The sequence below is a fragment of the Micromesistius poutassou genome (genome assembly GCF_964030765.1).
Source record: "Micromesistius poutassou genome assembly, chromosome: 8".
NCBI classification, from domain to species: domain Eukaryota; kingdom Metazoa; phylum Chordata; class Actinopteri; order Gadiformes; family Gadidae; genus Micromesistius; species Micromesistius poutassou.
In genome coordinates this window covers 8,432,151-8,448,194 of record NC_140278.1, presented here as the reverse complement: position 1 = coordinate 8,448,194, position 16,044 = coordinate 8,432,151, and the positions used below count along the sequence as shown (strand labels likewise).

At 43.3% G+C, this 16,044-nt stretch overlaps 2 protein-coding genes across 4 annotated transcripts; one reads left to right on the top strand and one right to left on the bottom strand.

Moving 5' to 3' along the window:
• Positions 1-2,034: 2,034 nt before the first annotated feature.
• Positions 2,035-15,756, bottom strand: LOC311351267 (adenosine 5'-monophosphoramidase HINT3-like; the record flags this gene model as incomplete). 3 transcript variants are annotated; one of them, XM_084471381.1, is made up of 15 exons in its annotated part: positions 2,035-2,328; positions 3,952-4,072; positions 6,918-7,052; positions 7,526-7,598; positions 7,789-7,953; positions 8,071-8,151; positions 8,595-8,751; positions 8,943-9,077; positions 9,312-9,404; positions 9,511-9,592; positions 9,871-9,944; positions 14,546-14,672; positions 15,059-15,128; positions 15,316-15,433; positions 15,576-15,756. In XM_084471381.1, 15 exons carry the CDS (start codon positions 15,711-15,713, stop codon positions 2,185-2,187), a joined length of 1,713 nt encoding a protein of 570 aa, XP_084327507.1. In that variant the 3' UTR covers positions 2,035-2,184. The 3 variants fall into 3 exon arrangements, with proteins under 3 accessions (XP_084327507.1, XP_084327505.1, XP_084327506.1); XM_084471379.1 differs by lacking the exons at positions 14,546-14,672; positions 15,059-15,128; positions 15,316-15,433; positions 15,576-15,756 and adding exons at positions 10,088-10,153; positions 10,475-10,552; XM_084471380.1 differs by lacking the exons at positions 2,035-2,328; positions 3,952-4,072; positions 6,918-7,052; ... (6 more) ...; positions 9,511-9,592; positions 9,871-9,944 and adding an exon at positions 13,194-13,814.
• LOC311352182 (actin-binding Rho-activating protein) lies at positions 11,678-12,235 on the top strand (the record flags this gene model as incomplete). Its single annotated transcript, XM_084472402.1, has 1 exon — positions 11,678-12,235. The coding sequence occupies one exon, from the start codon at positions 11,678-11,680 to the stop codon at positions 12,233-12,235; it is 558 nt and encodes a 185-aa protein (XP_084328528.1).
• Positions 15,757-16,044: the final 288 nt, after the last annotated feature.

Genomic DNA, 16,044 nt, shown 5'->3' with positions numbered 1-16,044 from the left:
TGAAGGAATAAATACAGGGCCGATGGTGAGGTCGTCATAAAGCTACGAGGCTTGGGCAACACGTTTCACCAAACCCTAACCATAACCTGACCCTGCATCCTGCTGAGGATGTTTCAGAAGGGCTTGTGGCATTTCTACTGCCAGAAGACTTGCAGGGTTAACACAGTGCCTGCCAGTGTGGGCCAGAGGGCAGAACCTTGATTCAGAAGATTATTATTATTATATTATTATGATCTCGATTGTCCATTTCTGGAAATTTGGCATTGGCTCCTTGTGCCTTTGCTTGAGCGTGGTGGGACCGTGCAGGCGTGCACAACATTTACACCAGCCTCCATTGACTCCCACCACCTGACTAAGCTATTTTCTGGTCGTTTTCACATGCGGGAGGTAGTTTATTCAGGATCAGCCAGTGTTCCAGGACGGCAGGCCTGTCCCCCCCGCACCCCTCCTCCAGGCAAGAGAGGATCATATCATGATCACTGAGGTTAGGGTCAGGGCTGGAGAAGCTAGGGTAAGGTAAGGGTAAGGGTTGGAGGAGGTAGGGTAGGCTTAGGGTTAGCGGTTAGGGTTAGGGTTGGAGAAAGTAGGGTGAGGTTAGGGTAAGGGGCTAGGGTTGGAGGAGCTAGGGTGAGGTTAGGGTAAGGGGCTAGGGTTGGAGGAGCTAGGGTGAGGGGCTGAAGGGGTGTGTGTGGGGGGGGATTCTCTAGGCAGCAGGTTGAGTCGCAAACATTTGGCAAGTCCCCTCTCCAAACACAATGAATAACTAAATTGGCTCTGGATTGGTTAAGCAAGCCGTGCTAGTGATTGCCTTAACAGTATTTATGTTGATAGAATTGTTACAGAAGAAAGGAGGCAAGAGCCAGTTTGGTCCAAGGCAAAAACCAAAATAGATCTTGCAAAAAACAGCCAAACACATTTGCACATGCAAACACGTCTTTGCACATTAGCGGAATTGAGTTAATGTTTGGACAGTATGACGCGCTTCGAAGAGGAACCACGGTCCTAATAACCACGGCCCCTCTGATGACATCTGGATCAACACTTAACTGTTTCGACTGATTTTGGCAGCACAACAAAAACTGAAACTCAAAGACAAGGAAAATAATCCCATTGTCACGTTGTAGAAAATACATAAGGAAGGGAGAAAGGATGAGGGGACTGGCTCAAGTAGCCTGACAAGAGGACAGCACAAGCCAGGGGCAGAGAGGTGTTGTGGGAACAGCAAACACAAATCGCCACACAAAATGGCGAGATAGGTTTCAGGTGTGATCACGCCTGGTCCATCATTCTCTCCCCCTCTCTCTCTTACGGTCTCTCCATCGTGGTGTGACTGGAGGGTTAGGAGGGATGGGAGGGGTGAAGGAGAGTGTGGTGAGACGGCAGAGGCCCAACTGATAAACACAGCGCAAGCCGGCGGTTAGTGTACATAAAGCCTTCTCGCATTTGCTCTCAGGAGATGAGTAATTGCCACCCCCCCCCCCCCCCCCCAACCACATGTAAACTGTGGCTGGAAAAACAACAAAAGCCGCTGACTAACTGTGTTGCTGTGTGCTGATGTGGGGGGGGGGACACCCTGTCATTTGCCCCCTCTGACTTCCCTGGGAAGGCCTCTCTTCGTCTAAACACGCTGCCTTTGTCTCACCAAAGCAGGGCTGTGAATGTATTTTTAGACCGGGATATGGTAGCAGACATGGGCCTCACGGGTTACTGTCCTTCGGGGGGGCTACTGAATCGATGTGTGAGTCTTTGTCGTTTCGGCATCCGACATGCTAAAGTATAAATTATCCCTGTGATGAAAGGGAGATAATCTGGGGAAGAAGGGTGCTGGCTCCACACTGCTCAGCTGTGTATGAGGAGCCATAGCAGCCAACCTGTTATTTGATTGTTGAGTCTAGTTGAGTGATTCTGATCCAAACTGCATGGTTTTTCCTTTATTTCTATCTCAACGTTATTAACCTGCAAAACACCTCAGACACACACACACACACACACACACACACACGTTACGTCAAATTTGTAACCCTTTATTTTAAAAATAACACAGGCATAGCAACATCGTCATTAAAATGCTGTAAACAATACAACAATTTAAAAAAAAAACATTTGGAAAGTATCAGGGCGTGTTTTAGTTGACTAAGCACCACTAGAGGTTAGCATCCAGTCCAGACGGGACAGAACTGCCCCTTACTCGCCGTTGATGTTCATCTTATCCTCCTCCTCCTTCAGGCCCCTCTTGTTCACTCCGCTGAAGTACTTCTCCCTGAAGGCATTGTGTCCCTGGTAAGGGCTGTAGCAAGGCTCAGACATGTCCACCAGGGCGTCTGACTCCTGTCAGGGGAAACAAGGTGGGGGGGGGGGGGGGGGGGGGGGGGGGCTTAGTTAACTGTGACGGCCCGCGAGACCCAGGAGACGCTCCGGGTCTCTGTGAAGGCGGGGCAAACATCTGGACGCGTCGATGAATGCATATGATCGTGTTGATTGTCCTTCCGAAATCGTTTCAAATCTGCTTCCCACCTATAAGTTGAAGGGATTTATTTTTTCCTTGTTATTTTTCCGCCATGGCCTGCCCCAATATCATAGACGGCCTAATAAGGTGCATATAAATAAAACACCGGGAGAATCAAACGAATCAACGGCGAACGGCAACGGAAGGTGTCGACCAACACACCGTGCTCTGCCGTTCCTCCAGGAACACTAATCCCATCTGTCCATCGGCCGTGCCGCTGCGGACGACTGAGCGACCCGTGCCAACATAAAAAGGTTTCCATGATCCCATCGGAAAAACGGTTCGGGGGCAACACCGCTGGCAGCAGAGGAGGTGTGTGACTTATCACTGCTACAAACTCGACTCGTAAATACATGATGATAAACCTTTTACTTTGGAGAGATCCACAGACCCATGGCGACACACATCGTCAGTAAGACGTCAAACAAAATTATAAAATATGGATTTTCCCATCGGCACATCTTGGAAACAGAAGCCGACCAGCCTTTTCAAGGGCATTGCTTTGCCTTCACTCAAACTACAGAGCGCCGTAAAACATGCTGTAAATGTGTGCAGGCGTTTGCAGACCCACACACACATACACACCGTAAATGTTCCTTCAAGATGAAACGTATGGCATATTCATATTTGGGCCTTAAAAAGAACGATCCATGCCAGTCCGATCAGAGCCAACATCTGTGTGTGTGTGTGTGTGTGTGTGTGTGTGTGTGTGTGTGTGTGTGTGTGTGTGTGTGTGTGTGTGTGTGTGTGTGTGTGTGTGTGTGTGTGTGTGTGTGTGTGTGTATATATATATGTGTACGTGTACGTGTGTGTGTGTGTGTGTGAAAGTATATGTGTGTGTGTGCGTGTGTATGCTTGCGTATTAAACAGACCCCATTATGGCAGCAATTTGGTGTTTTGAAGTGGAGTGGAGTCGCCAGAGCCAAAGATGGATTGTTTTCCATACAACGTGTGATTAGACTATTTAGAGTCCTTAAAGAAATGAGCCAATCACAGCCAGATGTCCAGGATTCAGACCAGACAGGGTTAGCCCCGACGCTAACCCTTAACCCACAACAAGGAGCAGAGAGAAGACGCACCGCTAAAACAGGCATACATGCTACGAAGACACATGTATCCTACATGTGTTTATGTGGTGCCATCCAGAAGCAAGGCTATGAACCACATGAAGAAACACATGGAAAAGGAAAGGGGGAGCGCACATGCTCACACTTTACAATAAACACTGATATCTGAGAGGCTGAGAATGCTTATCCTTGGCAAAAAATACTTAGAAGCTAGCTTCATGTGATGTCATTAAAAAGCCTAAGATGTCGATCATTGGTAAATGGTCATGTTTCGATTCACACGCACGCACGCACGCACACGGACCCATGTCATCAAAGTACATGCATGGTTTTACATTAATGGCACAAAAACAAAACGCAGACGACCTTCACACCCACCTCTGGCTCCTTGAACTTCTCCATGGTGATGAGGCGGCGGGAGGTGTGGCTCGACAGTGTCTGCTCACTGTTACTGATCATCTTGAGACACGGGTGAAGAGGAACCATCTCATCACAGTACCGAACCCTGATATCATGTTATTAGCATGATGTTAATAGAACACGCACTGACATCAATAAAAAATATATAAAACATATTTTCAGAGTCCTCCACCTACAGGACATCCCCCTTGCCAACACTTCTCATCTCTCCATGCAGGCAAGACATCCTGTTCTACCTTTCTCTCTCTCTCTCTCTCTCTCTCTCCTCTCTCCCCCCCCCCCTTCTCCCTCCCTCCCCCCTGCTGCCAATAGACTGAGCTCAGAGGATGACTGCAGAACTCTGTCATCGCCACAACAACTTAGGAGACATAAAAGCTGTCCAGTGCAGAGCCCTGTTAACAGAGAGTGATGTATGTGTTTGCATATTTGTGTCAGTTGCGACTGACCGCCTTCCTGGTACCAGCTCGCTGTTCAAAGCTCGATTGATTTTCACCTTGGTTTGTTTGTCTCGCTGGTTGCCATGGACACCGTGGAGATCACACACCTCGGTTGCCACGGGCACGCTTGTGTTAGACATACGCGCAGCGGCGGCGGGCGGAGGCGATATTGCTCCCCTGCCAATCAGCTGAGAATGACAGAGTTGGACTAGACCTCCCATAGTGTAACTAGCAGTCTGAGTACCCAAAATATCAGGAAATTCATTGATTTCTGTATCTATCTATCTATCTATATGTTTTTCTCTCACCCCTTCATTTCTGTATACAAAAGTAATACTGCTACCTAAAAGTTCAAACACATGTATACACCAATATTACACAGTAATACTACACATCTAGGTAAACCTGCCAGCAGGTGTAGTATTTAATTAAATTCAAACCATTTTGCTCTTTTTTTATGATTAAGCTTCAGTTTTGGTGTCACACTAGATAAATGAATATGAATATTATGTTGAAGTACCTTTGAGAAAGTACAAACATACTATTATTAGTACAATTCACCTGGCAACCGGCTGTGAATTAGTATCAGTATCCAACTAAACCATTAAACAGTATCCAAATACACAACTTGACCCTAAACTCTTGAAGGAGTAACAACTTCATCCCATAGACAACAGCACCCCCTATTGACTAAAAGTGTTCTCCATTCCAAGGATAAAGAAAACAAGCAAAGACAAACTTAAACTTTCTTCTTATACTGTGTAAAACATATAATAATAATAATAATAATAATAATAATAATAATAATAATAATAATAATAATAATAATAATAATAATAATAGGACTTCAACCCATCAACTGCTTTAGATCAAACCAGGTTTGGAAAAAAAACAACAACAATATGTATGTATATTTTAGAAGAATTAAAAAGGGTCACTCATAATAACAGTTCAGGAATGATTATAAATTGGAACTCTTCTTTCCCACCAAATCATTTACTTTGGATAGTGTTGAAATGAGCACTCTCTCAAAGTACAAAGGCGGGACTTAATGGCAGCGATGAACGATGCCACAATCCATCTTTATTTGTTCTTTCTATTCTCTGCTGTTTATTGTTTTACTGCGAACAGGGCTGGGGTTAAGGTTAGCAGAGTGGTTAGTGGTCAGCAGATTGTTGGTCTGGACCGAGGCCGGTGCTGACAAGACATTGTGTCACCTATCAACACACACACACACACACACACACACACACACACACACACACACACACACACACACACACACACACACACACACACACACACACACACACACACACACACACACACACACACACAATGACAAATGCATGGACAGACACAAGCAAACACACACAAAGAGTGAGAGAAACCTGATCACTCCCCGATGCCTGTGGGGAGCCCCAGATTAGGCCTGGGAGAAGGGGTTCACTGGACACACACACTCCTGGCTCATAAGGACAGACACCTAACATGGCAGACTTTACGGCTGGCTTCAGACGTTTATTTTAACCCAGCAATGTGGTGCGACACATGGGGTCAAGGGTTAACTGTACCCCCTAGCCTGGAGACAGAGTGCGAACCTGGTAACACTGTTAAGCACACACACACACACACACACACACACACACACACACACACACACACACACACACACACACACACACACACACACACACACACACACACACACACAGAGTCTTGTAATTAGTAGCCAGCCCCCTGTGGGGATTTTCTTACACCACCTCAGCTACAATTTCTACTACTGTCTGTTGTGGCAGAAACCACCAACTCACGCCACCTGGACCCTCGCTGCCAACAACGCCTCAGCTACTATTCCATAGTGCTGCTTCTGATGTAAACCCTTGTGTGGATAATTGGCCCTTATCTGCTCTCTGACATTGTGGCTCACCACAGCTCACAGTGTTGAAGTCACTGAAGTTGAGACGCGAGGGGGGGAGTGTACGTCTCGGAACAACCATTTATCGCCAGCGCGGAGGCGTCGCTGAAACAGACTGTGGAGGACCTTAGTGAGCACACTCTGAGACATTAGGTGGGGGGGGGGGGGGCGGAGATGTAAGGGTGTAGGTAAACCTGAAAACGGATGCATCAGAAAGTCCCCTTTGCGTGCAAATCTGCTGATTGTCACATTCATAAATTAGGATTACCAGAAGTGGTGACTGGCAGCTCAATGTTGTAAGAGTAACAGCTTCTTTCTGACAGTGGATTGGTTATACATGATGTACTGCAATAATATATGATTGCTAATATATGGCCCATGCCTGCCCCCAAGTGGTCATTTTCATTCAACTACCCATTCAAATGAGTCCAATACATTTCCAGCATTCAGTGTGGCATTGGGGAACCATGGCATGTAAAGAGACATGTTTGACCCTCTTCTGAACCACCATCACAAACAAACCACAACAGCAACGTTTTTGTGAGGGTATAGGACAGTCGTGGACTTACTCTGGACTGTGGACAGGTAACCAGTACACCAGCCTCCCTCCCAGGACCAGGTGGTGGGCGGCGAATGTGAGAAGATCTGCAAAGATGTCGCTCAGATGGTACGCCATGGAGACGGGGACGTGGCTCTCTCCAAAGCTAAGGGGTCGTAGAGGGGGACCCCAGATGATGTTAGGACCCACCTTGTTCCGGGGCTGTCATGCAAGCTGAAATGTAATTGCCTCTAGTAGTCTAGAAGGCACTTTGTTGAGATGCACGATGGTTATGGAGTGGATTTAGAGAGTACTTTGCAACTGGGTATCTGCTGGAACTCTTTGCATAATTATACAAAAGAAAAGGAACAAGAACATTTCTGACCACTTTTGCTACTCAGAAGTCTGTTCAGTAGCTGTTGTCTCATGTCTCAACATGGTCACACGTGCAAACCCCTTTTTAGAGCTTCTCCAGATTTACATTTAATGCGTTGATCGTTAGAGCCTTAACCTCTAACTTGTAAGTCATCTTGGATTCAATTGTCTTCGAAATGACTCGAGGTGAATGTTCCGACATGCAAAACAGTTGATTGCGGAGGCTACTCAAGAGACTTGAAGACGTTGGACAGGTGTACTCACTAGTCCTCAGGCGGTTTGGTCACGTCCTTGTGGGAGCCGGTTCTCCGCGTGGACTCGCGGATACCGTAGGGAGCTGCAGAACAACACATATGGTATATCAAACTAACCAAACGATGATGATAACATCATATGTGATGTTATAATCCAACTTCAACTGAATGAGGATATAGGCTCTCTATTCTATTCCGTTTTTATGTTTTAACTTACGCTTTTTAAGTGTCTTTAATTGTTCATTCCTAGAGGCTGAGATTTGTGTTACGTACGGTCGGTGATGATGGCGTCAAAGTGCAACCCCAGCCTCCAGATGGGTTTGGACGCGTCAGACACCATGACATCCACGTAGGTCTTCTCCTTCCCATACTGACGCAGGTTAGCTCGGATGTTCTCGTCGGGCCCACGCCACTTCTGGTTTGTGCGGCTGGATCTACCTGGGGATGTTTCAACACAATGTGCCGACTTTGAATAGACACAACAACAGGCGCGTCCCGCACACAACGCAAAAGGTCGAGGAACTGTAGTGTGTGTGAATAAAAGTTTTCCCCAACCTTTCCCATGAATGGTGTTGTAATCGATATCGGTGCCGCACACATAGGCCCCGAAATGAGAACAGGCAATCAGTAGGCTACCTTAAAAGGGAAATTGACAAAGATACAAGTTGAATATCTCATGTGTTGTGGACCTGGAGTGGTTAAAGGTTTTTTCTTGATTAACGTTGCCATTTTGGTTAAAAAAAAAAATATATATATACTGTTTATTGTAGGGTTAGTGTATATATTCTTTACATGAAATCCACTTGAAGCTCGACTAATATATTACACTTTACTATCTAAAGTCATTCTATTGCCACGCAGCCTTATCTACTGAACCAAAATATAGAATACTTAATACTATAATTCATTTTGATTTATATTCATACATTCAGTACAAAGGTCACAACTTCCCCTATAGAGCCCTTCTGAACCTAAACCCAGGACTCTAAAGCAGATCAGGTCATCCGTGTGTCCTCAGTACAAATAACTCAAATTTTAAGCACAATTCATGGCGGTGCAATGGGGGGGCGCTCACTCACCGGTGCCGACGAAGGGGTCAAAGACGAGGTCGTTCTTCTTGACCCCGGCATGGTTGGCCATGATGAAGGACAGGCAGGCTTCCATGCTGGTGTTGCCTATGAAGTGGCGGTTCTTCACGCTGTATGAGCGGATCAGTTCGCGCTGGCCGTCTGCTATCTGGAAATGTACGAGGAAATCAATATTTACAAAGCATAGCACTCACAAAAGTTTAGATCAATCTCGCTTTCCTATACTTATGTAATTGCACACAATGAAAACCAAATAAATACATAAACTAAAAATATTGTAAAAAAAGTATAAGCAATTTAGTTAATTTTGAACATTTGTGTTATTTGTATGCGTCTTACCCATCGGCCAAAGTAGACATAGAGAGGTTGATCTGGGATGTTATTTGGATCGGTACCGTAGTCTTCCAACAAACAGAACGTGTGCTGTGGGTTCTTCAGGTTCACAGTGCCCTCAAATGAAAGATAGTCCAAAGCCTGAGAGAAGGAGATATAGATACAGATAGATTAACTCCCTCATCACAATTTATGCAACAATAATCAACAAACAAACAAATAAATATGAAACTCAATGCTTCAAATGAATTGCTTTGGGTTTAAAGCCTGCATGTTTTGCACTCATTCATATAGAAGCAAGAGAGAGAGAGAGCGAGCGAGCGAGCGAGCGAGCGAGCGAGCGAGAGAGAGAGAGAGAGCGTTGACTGTTCTCACATCAATCCTTTCAATCCTGTCCTTAAACTCCAGCGTCTTGTTAAAAGTGTAGACGTTGATTCTGTACGTGGAATCCTTCTGCATGTACGGAGACTGGAGTGGAAACAATAACAATGAATATTACTGTATTTTTTCAAATGTATTGGAAAAGTTGCACATGGTCCAGCATAACGCAACTCTGAGCTACTGGTTTACCAACCATGTTATCTTTGGGATACTTCAAGAGGGATGTTTTGAGTTCACAGTGCGTCTTCCCATGACCCCACAATTCAAAAGCAGACCTAAAGGATCAGTACATTACATTACATCCCATCATTTCCAGCACTGAATGAAATAGACAACTTGCATTATTATTACAGTGGACTACAATCTAAAATAAATTAATAACAGCATACGTTAAAACAAATTATAGGATAAAATGTAAATAGAATATATGCAACGTTTATAAAACACAAAGCCAATATACAATTAGAGAATGTTCTCAACAGCATCAATTTCCTAAGGTTTGTATTTTTGTACAGCTATGTATTTCCCTTTTGTCGTTCAGTTTCACACTTACTTTGCACAAACGGATCTCGTCATGATGCCATGAACATCTTCCTCACATAACTCCCCCAGAACCCAGAAAGGAGTCTAGAAAGAGGAGAGGTCAGAATATGAATGACGAGTCATTTGATCATGTGTTCATGTTTAACGATAGGCCACGTTTGAACATATGCTAGTATATAACAAGAATATATAGCCGTTTAGTATAAACTATGTCCTTCATGTCCCACCTTTTCTTTGTAGTTTTCACAAGGACGAAATTGTTTTCCTCTCAAAGCCAGCAAAGACTTAATTTCCTGGAAGGGGAAAAGTTATTCGAAATGATTCAACGGATTGATTTAACGTTCGGATAATGTTTACGATTAAGACGGAAAGGAAAGTAAAGTAAATGTCGCAGCGATCGAAATACTAGGTATGTTACATGGGGTTCGCCCGATTCAGTATTGTACATGATATAGTACCAGCCAGGACAGATAGTAAGTGGTAACGTTACAAAACATGACATGCACTAACATTGTAAGTAACTGTGTCTCATTGAGGCTAACTTCAATAATAATAATAAAATACGTAGGTAAAAAATAACTCGTTTCGATTAAATATTTTATCATAAATATTACCGGTAATCTAAAATCAAGATTATCCTGCGCAAGATGAATTAAATACTGTAAGCATGATCGACCAGTGGTGGCTGCCATTTTTGTTGCTCTTTCAAAATACATCCGGTATGGTACCTGGCGCACAAGTCACATCAACTCAGTTCCGCCTAGTTTATGAGCGGCACAATAACCATAAATGGAAGAAATATGCTTTCTTCGACCAACTTAAGTAGAAGAATGTAGGATTATTCATTATTCAGGTGGTACACACATACTTGTGTGTGGCTTTTTTGCTGATCGAAATAGGATAAACCACAAACCGAAATTATGATTGAAATTATATGAAATGATATACATAATACAAAAACGAATAACAAAACAAACAAAAAAAAATCCTGCAAGGTATTTGTTAAAATATTCCCTGTGCTTCGTCCATGGTTTGTTTGACAAGATTTATGACATTGATACTAAGCTGCTTTGGGACTCAAGTATACTTGTTACAGCTGATAGGATGGCACGTGACATCTTGGCCACGATTGGCCAAGGTTTAGTTCTCCGCACCATCTCCATGTGGCCATTGGTGGACATGGCTGTCATTCAATTCAGGAATTCCCGTGGCAGTGAGTGCAGTATCTGGACTATGCTGTGTTCGCAGATCTGCATCTTTGTAAAATTGCATTAGTCGATACGTATTGTTAATTCATTTGTGGTTGGTTACACGGGAGTTGCATTGTAGCTGAAAGTTGGAAGTCCTAACAATGAATGAAGGATGTAAGTAGGGAATTTGTTGTATGTGACTTAGTAAATCTCATAAAGTTGTTTATGCTATACAAGTTTTACAAATGGTAACTCGATATGGAAATTACTTTAGAGCTGTGTATCACTATTGAAAAAGTCCGTTTTTCTTGTCGTCATAATCTTCAATGTTGGTTGGTAGGCCTATAGGTTGTTCAATCCCAGACTATTCTACCAACAATACCACGTCATACCATCAATATGTAATATTTTAATTCGTAATAAATAATACAACTTTTCATTCCACAAAATAGTGAATACTGTCTCCCAGACTCGGTCCTAGCAGCAAGCACCACATTCATCACCACCATGGACCACGAACCCTAACCCACCATGGACACCAAACCCTAACCCACCATGGACACCAAACTCTAACCCATCATGGACACTAAACCCTAACCCACCATGGACCACGAACCCTAACCCACCATGGAACAAGAAGAAACTAGCATCCCTCCAGCTGCAGCTCCACCTCAGGCCCACATCACAGACGACCGCGTCATGTGCAGGGGCACCGTCAGACCCCTGAAGGAGAACTGGCAGCAGTGGTCCAGCGACCACCAGGAGTCCCAGAAGCACAACCCCTTCAGCCAGCAGTCCTGCGGGGCCCCAACGGGCCTCCCTCACAGGGGCCAGCAGGGCTACGGGAGGCCCTTGGAGGGCTCCATGACGGAGCGACGCGGCAGGGATGCCCACACGCACATCAGCCGGGAGGTGGAGGAGCTGTGTGCCACCATAAGGACCATCGGCCGGCGGGAGGGGGTTGACGGACTCAGAGACGGGGGCGTCAGGGACCGGGGTTGTGAGGAGCATGGGACGGAGACCGTCACGGTGGAGTTCGGGAAGCTATTCGAGCACTACGTCACCATCTCCAACAAGTTGGTGGGGGTGCTCCTCCGAGCCAGGAAGCAGGGTCTGGTTCACTTTGAAGGGGAAATGCTTTGGCAGGGGCAGGACGATCGTGTGGTGATCACTCTGTGCCAGTGAGCAGATGCTCCGGTCACATACACCACACATGTCAGGGTTCATTACTGCAGAGGCCCTGGATGGAGCACGGAGCAACCAGAACTAATGCTAATAGAGCTCTGCAGGGAGAGAGTATTTGTGGTCTCACTGTCTTGGCTCAAAGTGTGCTTCTTTGAAACGACACTGACAGGTCTGAATATGGATAATTTTTTTCCATTTGCCATTGCATCAAACAATGCATCACTGTATTTCCCGGTTGAGTATGACCTAATGTGTGAAGATAACGTCAAGTGAATTTTGACACCCCTAATTGAGCAGATTCGATAAAGGACAACCCAGTTGCGCAACCTCACCTTCTTTTTTCTACTACTTACTGTAATATTCTGTCCATTCTGTAATACATTTCCGATAGATGTTTGACATGTCACAGGGATCTCGTTCAACAGACTTGTTCCCTTTAATACAATTCAATCATGACCTCATTCAAAATGAAAAAGCTATAGGGAGCGAAGAAAAGATCAAACTTGTACTTGTTCGATAGGATTCTTGATGGTCACCATTCCATTAAAGATAAGTGGATGAGTGCTGGGATGCTGCCAGAGGGCTGCTTTAGCAGAGAGAACATGAGGCTGCCAGTGACAGACAATATGGTGCTATAGAATGAACCTGAAACCACCAGCTGGGGCCAGCATTTGTATCCTGGTTAATACAATCCATCTAGGTCAAAAGCAAGAATTTGCTTTGTGCTCATTTGAATATTACAATAACATAGTCTGTTGTATTGTAGTATTGTTGTGTTGTTAAACCATTGTGTTGATTAATTGTTGTTGTGTTGTTGATGGCTAAATGTGGTTATCCTACTACAGCTTGCAGGGGCAGTTTAAATAAACAGCATAAATAAGTAATTCTTCTGATAACACTGCTACCAGGTACTGTGCATTCAGCTTTTATTAACATTCATAGTAGTCAAACACTTATATACATCATATTTGATATTTGTTTGAGAGGGTAATTTCAGAATAAATATATTTAAATTATTAAAGTTCCCTGAATGCAGCAGACATAGCCGCTTAATGATCCATTTTTGGCTTATTAAAGGAAGATTGAATATTCATCAATATTGTAATTAATATATTTATCAGTAGGCTCAATATAGGCCTCTATCCTCATTCTTTCAATATTATTAAAATGCATTACATTCAATAACATCATGCCAAACATTACCACGCCTGTTATTTTCATGCAAGCTAACTGAGCTTGACGGGAATACAATAATTTACTTCCTATTTAATTTGATTGAATCTACAATAATTGAATATGCTATTTGCCTCATAATACTTTTTGAAATAATACAATAATAAGATTGGTTTGTGACATAATTTGTAATAAAGCATGAAGGACTAGAGTTTAAAATCATTGGGGTCTACTGGTCGAAACCGGGGTGAGATCACTCATCTTCATGAAGGCTTTCTTTCCAAGGGGTCCGTGGAACCCAGACGAATCTCAGTTTTGTTTACCTCTTGCCAGTCAGGGTAACCTATAAAATACTTTATCAATTCGTCTCACTTTTGGAGTTGAGAAGTTCAATCAACTGGTCGACCTGCAAGTGAAAAAACAAACAACATTTGAGTGTTTAAAAAGGGTTACATTGCAAACCAGCTCCTCCTTATGCTAAAGAAATAGGACTATCAGATTCCTCCCTGATGAAAAGCCAAAACTAAGAGTCTAAAAACGTAATATAACCATAACATATAATTACACACCAAAATAATATCCTGTACCAGGAAAATGTCAAAAAATAATATGAATATTAATCTCCACATCAGCTAATAAACTATATATATATTTTAGAATGAAATTCTGATGCATAGCACCTTCCAACATTGACAACTCTGGAAGCAACTAACACTGCTGAATTTGGTGTAACAACAGATCAGAGCAGAATTCATAGCAGGGATTTCTATTCCACAGACTGTAATCCTGTCCCACTGGAGCAAAGACTTGCCAATGTCATAGACAGACTGACAGAATCAGTATGTCTGCTGATGCTAATCAGTCTATATGGACGACAGAAAATGAGATTCACCAGTCAAGTGTTCATTAGTAGTCAGTTTATATTGATTATTTCAGTGTATGAAAGGGTAGCGGTAATACAAATCTTGAACATATTGTCTGATACCAATAAGTATTGGACCAATTACGTCACTGATAGATAAATAGGGATAAAGCGCTCTTTTACTTTCTTTCATTCCAATTATCAAGAATGATGAATAAACAAATGAACACCTATACTCATTTCAAAATGAATACATGTAAAAAAACTCAACTCACTGTGACAAACCAATAGGAGTTTAGTCTATAGAAGAGGCGGGACATGAAGCTGAGTTGACTTGCAGGTGCCAAAACATGGAGGTGTAAATGGCTGACAGAACAAAAGGGTGGCCAATGGAAGCCAAACCTGCATAAGAAAAATAAATATTGATTTCAAATAATATAAATGAGGCACACTACTAATAAGAGGATATACTCCTGCTTATCTCCACACATAGGTGATGTGTGGAGATGACAATATGTGTCATACTGGCCGGTTTTCCAGACCCTATGAATGACCAAATAGTTAGGAGGGGATAAGCAAGCGGGAGGAAGACAATACATTAAGGTGACCAGCAAGACGCAGATTCCAGAGATTACGGTGGGGGCACAGAGCCGTATCGAAGACATGGGAATGCCAAACATTGTGTTGGGTTATGCAATATGTCATTTTCATGATGTGATTATAGCTTGCTCTTTTTCATTTCTAAATTCCACACAGGAAATAAATAAGAGTAAAGCTGAAGAGCCCACCTGACGTCATTGAGATCTGTGACATTGTTTTTCCCCAAGATCTCCTTCCCCACTTCTACCATCCGTTGCACTGAAAAAGAACAACACAATCTTAGTTTCTTAGGTATAAAAGTTAACTGCCAATAACCAAAAATACAACGTATTGATTTCAGATTGATGATACTTGATGGTTACTTGAGATCCCTTTTTTATTGTAACCTTGAATTGGTCATTCCTTTACTAAAACTTAAAGACTGCAGTAAATAAAACAATCCTACCCAAAGGCACATGATCTTTAGTCAGCGACTTGCAGTTCCCCACATGTTTGGTGGGTACAATAAGGTAGTGGTGTGGTGCTCCTGGTTTGATGTCTCTGAAACATGAAATCTCTTCATCCTGTATCATAAATGAAACCACAAGTAAACACTTTACTTCACGATGATACAGAATCATTGTTGACTTATTGTTGTCGTTTCTATTTCTAGCAGCTTCTGGAAAAGCCTTAAAAAATGTGTTGTGTGTATAACAATTGACTTACACAATGAAGAAGCTCCGCGCCCATTTCTTTATTCACGATCTTGCAGAAAATACATTTCTTGTCATAACCTTCATCCGTAGCCATGTTTCTTTTCGAAATATCGAGTTGGGCTACTTCGCCCACCTCACTGGATGCCATAATTGTCGCAAAACAATTACCCCGACAGTCTACAATAACATGGATGGAGGATCAACATCAGGATGGACATAGGCGGACATAGCCAAGTGAAGATAACATCGATTAGCAGGAAGTGTACTACAGGGGATGGCCACAAGAGAGAGGCAATGTTCTTGGAGTAATAGCAAAACGTTATGTGAAACCTACACACACACACACACACACACACACACACACACACACACACACACACACACACACACACACACACACACACACACACACACACACACACACATCCCTCTAAAACTAAAAAAAAACAACCCCTAAAACCCAACCCTTTGGAAACCCT